The sequence below is a fragment of the Odontomachus brunneus genome, unplaced genomic scaffold (genome assembly GCF_010583005.1).
Source record: "Odontomachus brunneus isolate Ranch 3 - 2012 unplaced genomic scaffold, Obru_v1 Obru_scaffold_200, whole genome shotgun sequence".
Lineage (NCBI taxonomy): Eukaryota > Metazoa > Arthropoda > Insecta > Hymenoptera > Formicidae > Odontomachus > Odontomachus brunneus.
In genome coordinates, this window is record NW_022639650.1 from 14,933 (window position 1) to 27,845 (window position 12,913).

Here is a 12,913-nt window from a genome sequence, read left to right on the forward strand (position 1 = left end):
CTCTCTCTCTCTCTCTCTCTCTCTCTCTTGCTTTCGTTTAGTTTTGTCTTACAATCTGCTTAATAAATGTAAAGTTACCTAAAGTTATCATGGAAGCCTATCAGCTTGACACTAAACTGTCCCTCGTATATAGATCGGTTTTGTCATTGTCATCGTATGTTATGTGTCTATATGCGTATGTATCTGTGTGTACAGGAGTATTCGTGTCGGCATTTATAGTTTTAACGGAGCCGTACCGATGTCGCACACGTGCGCCCGCGGACGACACGTGGTTGCTCTCGTGCTCTTTTCCCTTTATTTCTTTCATTTTCGTTTCTCTCATTCGCACGCTTTCACTCTTGCGCTCACACCCTCTCGTAACACTCATACTCTCTACTACTCGTTGCAAAATATCAACTACTTTCACCTATTTATCTGATGGATAAAACGTATAAAAGATGGCTGGCAAGTCAATTTATCGTGAGGAAGAATCTTATCTGACTTTTTTTACGTAATATATTTTACTCTTTATCTCTTCTTCATTAATATAATCCCCTTCACGCTTTTCTCTCACTTTCTCTCTCTTTCTCCCTTTCGTTATTTCTCTATCGTTCTTTCACTCTCTTCTACACTCTAGCTTTCGTTCTGTCGCTGTACGTGTGTTTATAACAGGTTTTTCTTTTTCTCTAATTTACGGTGATCCTCCGCGCGAACGTACGTCTGCAATCAAAAAAAGATCGCCTTTTTAGCCTTCACTGTCATCTTATTGCAAGTAAAGGGATTATTTCAGCGCGATATCGTGTATCGGGGGAGGGGGTATAATTCTGACCTATAAACCGTGGCCTACTTAGGCTGCTGAGCCTGGTACTGCTGGTAGGAGTCGTCCGGGGACGCCGCATTACTCGTCTGCTCCGAATCGCCCAGCGGCATGGTATGTATGATGCTCGGGGCAGGGTAAGTAGTGTACGGATACGGATGCGGGCTCGCAATGTACTGAAAAAGAAACGAGAAACGATTAGATTTTGTCCGGCGATAGCTCGTGCCTACTTACCTAAATGACCATATTATTCGAAAGACATCGACGTCTAAAAGAGTTACCTTAACTATAAATAAGTATCTTAAAAATATGCAGAAAATATTTTCAAGACGTCCTTCGAAATTTTGTATTGCTCGTGCTACTCGCTAAGAAACAGAGAGCTAATACTTACGGAACCAGTGCCAAGATGTAAGGTAGACATTTGCGTAGTAAGCTGAGGAATCATACTGTACTGCGGATTGCTAGGATCAGCTGATGGTATCATCTATAACAGACAAATGGATTTGATGAGCAAAGCTCGACAGAGCATAACAAAAATGACTGTGAAAATAATCGCCTCAAAATATAGAATAGATAAAACAGGTAAATACGAGAAAAAAGTAACTCGTAACACAGTTAAAGTGAAAAATAAACTGTTCTTTCGCGGCCGAGAAACGCGCAATCTGAGCACAGAAATTATATTCTGTCGCTCGTGCGTACAAAGAAGCAGGAACGAAATGAACGAAAAGTGTACAAAAACTCACGTCGACCTGTTGCATATGTGGTGGGGCGGTCTGAACGAGGTAAGGGGCCACCCATGGGGTACCAGGCACGCTGTAACCAGGCAATGCTTGACTGTAGTGACGACTATACTGCGTCAGGGTCGCTGCAGGAAGCATGTGAGTCGCGGCGACGCCGTTCTGACCGACTCCGCTCGTGTCGTAATTCAAAGTCATGTTCTAGAAAAGACAAAATAAGTTTGCATTTGGAACAACCTCAATATATAGATCATTTATTAATCATCATATATAGATTTACTTTGATTTACGGTTGAACTAGACAAATTTTTAGAACTTGAAAAACAAACTCTAAGATCTCTATAAATATTTGGATGAATTATTTTTTTAAGATACAAATAATATAATTGATATGATATAAAAAATATAAGGATTATATATCGCAATCACAGTAAAAAATATAAAATTTGCATGATTTTATGAAGAATGAGAGATACGTACTTCGCCAGTTTCTCTCCATATTGTACTTTTGAATAAAGATTTCTTCTTATTACCACCATCGGCGAATTTAACTAGTAAGGGGTCTTTAGCCCCCGCTAGAGCCTTGCCATTAAACATCTGGATTATTTGTTCACATTTCTCCTTAGACTCCATCCTGTAAAAGTCCAGGCAAACGCAGTTAAAAATAATCTCATTTGATATTCCAAACATAAATAAAGAATATAATTTGTCAAGATCGTGAAGTATACGCACCTTGCGAAACCGACACCTTTGCTTTGTCCAGAGGTGTCGCGCAGTATGCGGGTCGAGATGACTTGTCCGTATTGGGCGAGCAGTGTCTCCACATCGTTCTCTTTGAAGTTAAGCGGCAGGTTGGCAATATACAGATTGGTCGGATCCTGCTCCTGTTGCTGAGAAGAGAGCAAAAATATTTTGCAACTAGATTGTATAATAAAGCGACATAATAAATAAATATTTATATATATATATGTATATCGACTTTCTCAGACAGATACGAATATAGCTTATCATTTTAACTTCCCCGACTGTCGTTATCGTTGATCCGTGTGTTCTCGTCAATAACACATAAATGAATGCACAGACGAGACGAGACGCGACAAATGAATTTGGAATAGCGATTTTGTAATCGTTACATTGTTTGTTGATTAAGTATGTTGTTGGTAGAGAATAAACATGAGAGATTTAAGAATATGTATGCAAGACTCAACCAACCTATATTCACATGTTCAACAATACCGTAAACAGATAATCGCAAAAATGCTTGGGCAAACATTGCAGATCTTCTTGGTCATATCTTGCAATTAAAGAAAAAACAAAATCTGATTAAATTTTTATGAAGTAAATATCGCCTCAAAAGTCACACAGAAGTTGTCCTTTAATTCAGGATAAAGGAATTGACGAAGAAATACACTTGCAAGGTATTCGTCCAAGTACTTCGGTGATATATTCTGTATAACAGAGAGACAAGTTGTTATTAATATTCATACATATATGTAAATCTTCATGTTAGAAATATATCATAACTGTAAATATCGATATAGAAAGTGTGAGCAAATAATTAGGAGAGTCTGGCAGAACGAACGAGCGAACCGTGATCGCGTGATCTCATCGCTTAGTCTGGAATGTTAAAATGATATTTCCCAGTTCACCGAGCAACGTCGAGATAATACACGAAAAGACGAAAGTTTCAGATGTTCTCAAGGCGATAAACGATGCTTCTAACTCTCGCGTAGTCTCACGTGTCTAAGGAAGAAGTAAATTTGCGATACACGTGAACGAGAAGTACATGTACTCTCGGTCGAAACACAAATGTATAATAACTTCTACGTAACAGTGACACTACTTGAAGAGATCGTTAAACTAGATCGGGAATCATCCGCCGAACTAATCCCAAGAGAGTGCAAAACGAAATGAGAATCAAGGATCGATCGGAACCGTGACAGTAATATTAATCTCAACGTCGGAAGAGAGAAGAAGGTTGTCATGCTTCATGGCAAATTACGTTTACCACATTCCGGTGGCTCTCTAAATTTGCTTCTCGGATGCATTCGATAGAAATATCTTTTCTTTGCGATCGCAAACGCTACCTCTAGGAACGTTTCTCCCGAATTTCATTTTCATTTCTTTCTTTTTTCTTTCCTTTTTTCATTTTTTCTCAAGCGCATCCCGCATCATCCGCGCGCGGAGCATGCTCACACGGATGTACTCTATACACACACATACACATCGTACGATATCGTTAAACAGTCCTCGCGCAAAAATTCACAGCTCTATCGTAAAGTTTCATCGATTTCTTTTTTCATTTTTTTTTCTACAGATAAGCCCTAAGAAATAGATACGACAGAGGTAGAGGTGAGTGAGTGTATAGACGAGAAAATAAAAAAATCAGACGTAAAGAGACAGTTGAAAGAAATCAATAAAACTGAAAATTGCAACATTACATCAATAATTCCAAGTATAATCTAAGACGAAGGGCCGTTGGTACGTTAGTCAAGGTTTCATTCGTAGACTAAATATCTTGCGAAATAGTGACAGTGGATACGTCGCCTGTGCATACATTCTGTAACGCGTTTTACGCGACTAAATTAGACAAACTTTCTTGAAACACTCGTTCGTGTGATATCATTTAATCTCGAATTAACGAACGGTGCTTGAGTATCGTGACGATAATAATAAGTAAAGTATAATAAGTGTGCACAGAATATTCGTAAAACACACGGTCAGACAATTTGTCAAAAAATTAGAGAAGACACAAGAAATTCTTATATATTAATGCAATGAGATTATCTTTCACTTCTTAATTCTTTCCCGATAACTGTTACATGTATATACTCGTAAAAAAATGAAAAACACATTAAACTAATATTTCTCTTAAAATTAACATTCATGTTAACACTATAGTGATTCATGTAAAGAACTGTTGACGCGATAAGCGAATCTTTTACTGCTGAAGCCAAATTGTTGACTAAATGTAACGTTTACTCGTTCGGATCTTTAACTTTGGCGTTAACTTTGGTGACTTTGTTTAAAATAAAGATTCGTGAGTCGTCATGCGGTCTGTTTACGTTGCAGAGAATCTAAAGCAAACGTTAAAAAGTGACTTTATGGTGCGTGGGCCGCTATTAATGAAAGACTAAACACAAATTACTTATTCGAAGTTAAATCGCTCTTCTGTGATTCTTTACTTGATTTAACTTGTTGAACGAAGTATTTACGTGGGATTTTCGTCAAAACTTTCTACACCTTTTCTAATCTTTCGATACACCGATCCTGTCATGTTTAGCCGCGTATTTTACGAACGCTCTGTACAGTCTCTGTCTATTTTAACATTATGTAAGCGTCGATATGTCTCCGTCGTTTTTACAGATAACCATTCAAAGCGGTAATGAAGAATAAAAGAAGTAACATTTGACATTTCATTGGAGAGAGAGAAAGAAAAAAAGAGAAAGCGTGGTAAAGAAGCACAGGCATCTCCACGTATATATATATACATATATGTATATACAGTTACATCGTATATGAGTAAATAAACGGAGAGACGGAGGGAGGGAAGGAGGGAGGGAGGAAAAGAGAGAGAAAGAGAGAAAGAAAAAGAGAGAGAGAATATGGAAGTAAGAGAAAGGAGAGAGAGGACTTGACGAGTGCAGATCGCACAAAACACATAATATATGTTAAATATATGGATGTACATATACATGTGTTCATGCTCCGGTTTCTCACTTACGATTAAGCGAGAAAAGAGGAACTAAATAAAATAAAACAAGAAAGAAAACAAAAGAGATAGAGGAAGACAGAGAGAAAGAGAGATACGCTAAACGGAAGTTTCGAAGATCGATTGACATTATGCACCCTCAAGCATATTTCGAGATCCACCGCTTCCGTAAAGAATCAATGAAAAAAGATCTACGATTACTTGAATATACTTATACTTTACGACAATTTACTTCAATCTTGCGAATGCATTAAAAGAAAAAAGAAACGAATAATGAAAATATCATGATATAAGCCAAGCTGATGGCATTTAAATATTTATTTATATATATATATATATATGTATACATATGTATACGCAGGTGTACGTATATGCGTGGACATATATGTATCATGTACACGCGTTTACACGTGCGCATATGTATATGGGTTGTCGCAGAATGAACTGTCACTTTTAACAAAGCGAATCATCATTTCGAACAAAAAAGCAAATTCCACTGTTGAGTCTATTATTGATTCTGCCGTTCATTCTGTGACATCCTGTATATAAGTATGATCGAATATTACATCTTAATGTACTCTTATCACGATAAGATAATTCACAGATTCCTCAAGTACGATTTGCGCGCTGAGAATCTCGCGTGTAAGATTCGAAAAGAATACTCCCTCGAATGTCTTCGTCTATTCAATCTCCGTATAATTCTGTAACTGATATATACATCACATGTATAAATCTACTATATTTCATACACCTCGAGGCAACTGTGAAATATTTCAATAATGTATTCTGAATATTAATTAGTCGAAATTCCTAACGCGAGAATGCGGAGATCACGGCAATATTCGAGTTATGAGCGATTGCGAAGTTAAGCATCGCTAAATATTTCGCGAAACCAGTAATTATATGTACAACACATATATATGTGTGTGTGTGTGTGTGTACAAATCGCTCGTTCGTTATCGATTCTTGCTAATCAGTCGAGTGAGTGAGTTCGAATCTCACGACGAGCTCCCGAACTGCACGCAGCTTAAACCTGTAGGTGTGTGCTGGTTAAACTTTAATTATATATAAGCCAAGTGTGTGTCAATCAGACCAACCAACCAACACCCTGAGGGTAAGACAGCGCCTGATCTGATCTCGCATAGCATCGCTGCTGAATAATAGCGAGTAATAACCGCGTACCTCTGGGCACGAGTTAATAAAGAGTACGAGTATCGTAGTTTAGTTTTGTATCATGTCACATGCGATCGATATAATCATTATCATTATCATTATCATCATCATTATCATCATCATCATCATCATTATAATCATCGTCATTATCATCATCAATATCATATCATCAGCATTATCACAGTTGCTGGATAGCACCCCGTGCTTTTCACCGCGGCCAAAATTAGCGGAACCATTCTGTTAGTTAGTCGTTTGGAGCAAATGATACGAAAAAGGCGGGAGCCGATACTCTCTTCTCGTTCTCGGCACAGTGTGTGTGCGTGTGTGTGTCACGTGTACGTGTGTGCTCTTTTTCTATCGTTCGTTCGATCGTTGCCTCAAGGAGGAACTCAACTAAATGCGGAGATAACGAGAGAACGGAAAGTTGAACCGAACGGAATATCGAACGGAATAGAATGAAATCTAATTTTCAAGACTAATTCTTTGTTCGATTTTTTTTTTACTGTAACTGTTTCGACAAACTAGCATGTAATTAAAATCTCTAATTTGATGGCACGAGTCGAGTTCGAGGTATGCTCTCTCTTCGTATCGTTGACGTTATATGGGGAATATAATTGGGCATGTATATATTGTACAATGATATACCGACATTATACTATACTAAGGCCGCTATGTCGCTTATGCTGCCATATTTCAATGTGATACTTTCGTTTATTTCGTCTTTATCGAGTTTTTCACCGAATTGATGACTATAAGGTGAAATGAAGCTCTAAGAATTTCATAGAGGACGATTTGTTATTAAGACTCTAGAGGAAGAGGAGAAGGAATGGAGGGAGGGGGGCAGCTTGAAATTAGTGCTGAAACGAATGCAATTCTCGGACATGAGACATGACGATCGTAAACGTGTCGACATAGCATAGTATCGGCTATAATCTGTGGCCGAGATACAGCAGCAAGCATCGAGATAGGTCTGGTAGGGAGGTACATAAGAAAGAATGACAAACAAAGTATCGGAAGAAAATATCTAGATAAATAAGAGAGAAAGAGAAAGACAAAAGGGGAGAGGGTAGAAAGTCAGAAAGAAAGAGAGAAAGAAAAGATGGAAATTCTTCCCGCAAAAAAAAACATACAATTTAGTGCATTAAAATACCCGATATAATAAAAAAAATAGTGTACTGTAAATCTATTGTACAAAGTGAAAACGACTATATATATGTTGTGTCTATCAAAATGTGGTTCTTTCACGAAGAATATTATGTTACTTTAAGCATGTCTTTTTTGTAACAAGTGAAGAGATGACATATGCATTTATATAAAAATTCCCTATAATTAATTGTGCTATATTTCGATATCGAGAGTACACGTGTGTCTTGCATTTACACTCAGAAAGAGTGTGAGTAAATCTGACAGGATCTAACTCGATAGAAATTTCGACGATAAAGGCGAAAGTGGGGGAGAAACAAATAATTTGAAGGTAGAAGTAAGTAAAAATGATACAGACGAAACAGAGAAAAAAATGAGAAAAAGAAGAGAGATGTGAGAGAGAAAGAGAGAGAAAGAGAGGTTTACTGTTACTCTGGTATTACTGTACTTGCATGCACAACCAACGTACACTGTCCAGTCTACGGAGCAACCAGATACCCACTTTCGCCATCTGAGCCTGGATCCCTTTGGCGACCAGTGCTTTCACAGCACCCTCTGCCGCCAGTGGTGACTCAAAGTCTACGAAGCCATAACCTGCAACACAATTATATACCACATATGAGTAAAAGAGGATATGTTCGTCGGTTCCTTCCGAAATCTCTTACAATATTTTTTGAAGACTTTACGATCATTTATTTCTCTAATTTTCCAAAAAAAACAACAACCCCATTATACATATAAAATCTCTTTTGTTTTGACATAGATTATAACAAAGATATATTATTTATCGTTAATATAAAAAACTCTACAAGAATTCACGTGACATTAATTGGAAATCTGACACATAAGAGAAACATAGATGCTAAAAACAATGGATTTAACACAAAATTTACAAACCTAAGAAAGTGAGATATAATAAAATTAATATAAATTAGAAATATATAAAGTGTATAAGTACCTTTACATTTATTTGTATTCTTGTCAAGTATCGCCTTCGTTGATGTTATAGTTCCGTATCTGTAAAAACATCGGGTTAAAAGTGTGACTTAATTATATTAATTTAACAGTTTAATAACTATCATATCTTATATGTTATCTCAATTATATATAATTATATATAATTATATATAAAGTATGAGTAGATAACTATCAATTATTGAGAATATCAAATTTTGTATATTTATTTTGACTATAGTGTATATATATAATCAAATAGCAAATATATCTCCGTTGTATATAATTATTTTATTAGTAACTGCTTTTTTTCTAAGTGAAATCCTCTGAAATTACAACAAATCAGAGCCGCGGTTTAACGCTACTTACTGAGAACACATGTTAACGAGGTCCTTATCAGTTGTGTTTTGGTTGAGGCCACGGATATAAAGATTTGTCTTCGATAGCTGCTCCGTTTGCTGACCCTGCATAGCGTTATTGCTGAGACTCGTGCTCATTGTTCCGCTTTGGCTACCGGTAGCACTGCTAGAGCTGCTGTTTGTGTTCGCAGGGGACGAAGCAGTAGGCACCCGCTGTCCCCCATACTGCAAGTAACAACGACACATTTAAAAATCTGAAATAAAGGAGTTTTATATTAATGTATATCTGATATAAAAATTCCATATAAAACACTACTAGATACTAGATCTGATATAAAAATTTAATACAAAACTACAGAAATAAATTTGGCAAGTAATTCGTCAATGCGACTTTTATTAAGTAAAATTATTTATTCAATGAAAATGTCTCGTGTGTACTATTGCGGAGTTGAAGAAGTCGTTGACTGATATTGCAGTCAAAGATTGAAAGATAAATCAAATTTCGAATATTAATTTGAAGCCTCAATATTCACTCATTTTTCAAGGAACAATGTTTCAGATTATTCAGATTTTATTGTGAAAGTTTTAAAACTTTTACACATTCGATGAACAATGTGTCGCCAAACCTATACTATCTATTATCCATCTTGAAATCTGCAAGATTTCCATGGACTGAAGAAACGAAAGTTAGCGGATGACTCGTTTTCTCTAAAGCTACAAATTTAAGAACTGCACCTACCTGCACACTCAACAATACGGCCCGACAATTTGTGAGAGAACCAAAAGAAAAATTGAATCGTGTGTGAGTCACGCGATAAATCTCTTCGCAAATGCGGGTGCAGCCCGTTAACGCACCCCGCCTTCGAGAAATCGAATACTATTACAATTTCCTCTCCCTCTCTCGCTGCCTGCCGTCCCACGTTGTTGCGTCGGTGTGTTATAGAGCTCATAGCCGCGCTACGTCTACGTCGGCGCGTACTTACCGACGCATGCTGCGCATAAGAAGCGGCGGTGACGAAAGGATTAGCGGAAGCCGGCAGCTGCTGTGGACCACTGACCGCCGCTGCCGCTGCCGCCGCCGCGCTCGGATACCGCGTGTAGGGCGGGTACACGGCCGCCGCTGCCGCCGCCGCGGCCGGGTGAGACGGCGTGCTCCAGGTGGCCGCTCCGCCGCCGCTCGCGCGATACTGCACCGGATTGCCGCCCCTCGGCCCGCCGCCCGCGTTGCCCTTCAAACCGTGGCCACCACCACCACCGCCACCGCCACCGCCGCCACCACCTCCAGCGCCGGCCGCGGGTCCCACGCCGACGCCACCGGCACTGGCACCGCTGCCACCGCCGCCGCCACCACCACCTCCGCCGCCGCCGCCACCGGCGCCGCCTCCACCGGCACCGCCCGCGTTACCGTTGTTGGCGCCCACGTATGTCGGTCTCGGGCCGTTCGCGCCCTGAAAATCAGAGAAAATCTGCGTTACAAGTATTCGATAGTTTATCTCGGTCATCTGCAATATTGAAATATGTGTCAGGTCTGATAAGAGTATAAGAATGGAGTTTGTGGCTTTTTCTAGGTGTATGTGTACTCGCAAGAATGATCGTTGGAATGGTATTTCGCCTCGCCGGGATAGTTTTGCGGCCGATAAAGACCTTCTCGGGGAGCGATTGACCGTGACGTATTGTCGAGGCTTATCACATTGACACGGCGACGACGAAGGGGATACCAAGAACGTTGAGTACGCTTATCGGCGGATTCTCTGGTTTAAGGTTCAGCCGATGCGCTGTTATCTCGCGTAACAACGCGATCGACCGTCGTTACCATGCTGACTTATCTCGGATAAAAGAGAAGCCAAGCCGCTCCTTTTAGTACACCGAAAATAATCGTCGCGCGGTTTGCGGACAATTATCTTCAACCGCCAAGATATAAATGCGAATGCGTTATTTCCTCGTTACGTAATTGAGGAAAGAATATAGATTCACATAAAAAGATAAAGAAGAGTCGCACGCACGCGCGCGCGCGAGAGAGAGAGAACTATAACTGATCTATGAAGAGAAAAAGAGACGATTGATCAGGTATTTCCTGATAATATTAATCGCACTCACAATATTCTGACATTGGTTTTAACTGTAAGCAATCCTGAGGAAGAAACGGTGCGAATATTTGCAGACGAAGCTGACCGGCTCGCAAGCCGGGGACATCCGCAGCAACTCTCACGCGGACGTGTCGCGTAATCAGCGTTAACTACAGATAAAACAACCGATTGACCGGAGCGCGTGAACGAAAAAGGAGACCAAGACGAAGAGGGCGACGGTACGGACGAGTTCGCGTTACAATGACGTAGCCGTGCGCAGACGTGGTGAGCAGGAAGTGACATCCGGTCCCTCGGTCTCTCGCCGGATCACGATACCGGATCGCTCGTGCACATTTCGCACGTCGTTCTCTATTTCGCGCGGTGAGCCATTGCCGGGTCGCACCGTCCCGTGTGACTGTCAATAACCACCATGGCAGTCGCAAAATCATCCGTCCGCTTATCACCGCACGTCGATGCGTCAGCGTTAGAGATTATCCACAGGACGTCTCCGGAATTTCGCGGTCGGCTTCCCATCTGTGAATTTTCGAGCTGCTTTTTATCTGAAAGTTGCCTAGAAGCAACTCTCTTCTCAATTCTTCTTAATTCTCTTTCAGCGAAGAACTCGGACTCATCACGTAGCAAACATCAGAATTGTAGGATATACATTTATAGATTTATACATTTCTCTACAGTTATTTCATTGGAGATGCCCCACTCACAAATAAACCTCCTTGTCAGAAATATTCTGTTCTACGATATGTAGATAAAAAAAATAAGATAAATCTGTATATTGAGAGAAAAAATATTTAAAAGGTAAAAATATATGTATGTTTGATAGGTACTATACACTAACATATTTACTTAAATATAAATTCTTTTGTTTAGATAAAATAAACAATTGCTTGCATAGAATTAAGATTTTCAGAAAAGATATATATTCTTATTAGAAAAATTTTTCTTAGTGAAAAAAAAATTTATATATATTGGTATAAGTAAATGTGTTAAATATATTAGTAGCTATCGAATAAATATTTTTTTTATTTTTTACATATTTTTTCTCTCAGTGTATCTACATGTACGAAATAACACGAATCTCTTCTTTTCTTCTCTCGTTCTTCGTTGCGACTTTCTTACTCTGTGTAGCTCGCGAGAATACGTCTCTAGAGAGAATGTATCGCGGAGAGAGCACGGATTATACAAATTACTGAAATTAATAATCATCAGCGCGGACGGATGCGCTATCGACATTAAAGTCGCTCTTAAATGCTATTAGAAAGGTACGCCGTGATGCACCGGCACGAATGCACCGTGGAAAAGACGAAGAAGGAAGGGTGAAGGCTGTGAGAAGGAGTCCGACCGTTCTTTCTCGTTATCGGAGAGGCGTGACCGCGCGAGGTCACTGATAAATGATAACGACGGGAAGGGGCTTCTCTTCTCCTTATCGACGTACCGGACCAAAGACGAGCGCGAGTGTGAGACTGCGTTGCCGGCGAAAAAACGTGATCGCTTTCTAAAACGGTACGCTCGTAGTTTCGCTCGTGGAAATCGATCGATCGATTGAAGAAAGGGAGAGAGACCGATAGTGGCGAATGGTGGCGTCGGTGTATTAATGCGTATCAATTCTGTCTCAGCGGGAAATATAATACAGACTGGGACGTAATTCGCGGTGCGCAACCGCAACGGTGATCGCGCCTCTCGCGTTGAAACTGCTAAAAAATATGGAACAAAATCTCCATCTCGCGCGAGATTTAATCTCCGAGAAAATCGATCACGGGAAGAAATCGAGCGGGCGATTACACGGACGTTCTTTTTCCTTTTCCTCTTTTTCCACGACCTATACGTCACGAGACTCATGTGCCGTATGTGCCGCAAATCACGTCCTCGTTCGTACACGAAGTGAAAATGCAGTGAAATTCAGGCCGCCCGACGACCTTGCTCCGTTACCGCTCGTAGCGCGGTAGGATTCACGAGGC

General features: G+C 39.8%; 1 protein-coding gene across 9 annotated transcripts in view; it reads right to left on the reverse strand.

Annotated features, from left to right (window-relative positions):
- Window positions 1–664: 664 nt before the first annotated feature.
- Window positions 665–12,913, reverse strand: part of LOC116852064 (protein alan shepard) — a 30,378-nt gene continuing 18,129 nt past the window's right edge. For 5 of the 9 annotated variants that reach the window (XM_032832051.1, XM_032832048.1, XM_032832050.1 and 2 more), the window contains exons 3-12: window positions 9,858–10,322; window positions 8,885–9,099; window positions 8,520–8,578; window positions 8,010–8,155; window positions 2,266–2,423; window positions 2,014–2,167; window positions 1,540–1,734; window positions 1,188–1,280; window positions 809–972; window positions 665–699 (exon numbers count right to left, since the gene is read on the reverse strand). In XM_032832051.1, the coding sequence (XP_032687942.1) occupies window positions 823–972; window positions 1,188–1,280; window positions 1,540–1,734; window positions 2,014–2,167; window positions 2,266–2,423; window positions 8,010–8,155; window positions 8,520–8,578; window positions 8,885–9,099; window positions 9,858–10,322 (1,635 nt within the window). In that variant the 3' untranslated portion in view covers window positions 665–699; window positions 809–822. The remainder of the gene's footprint in view (window positions 700–808; window positions 973–1,187; window positions 1,281–1,539; window positions 1,735–2,013; window positions 2,168–2,265; window positions 2,424–8,009; window positions 8,156–8,519; window positions 8,579–8,884; window positions 9,100–9,857; window positions 10,323–12,913) is intronic. The other 4 variants (XM_032832054.1, XM_032832057.1, XM_032832056.1 and 1 more) reach the window with 4 other exon arrangements.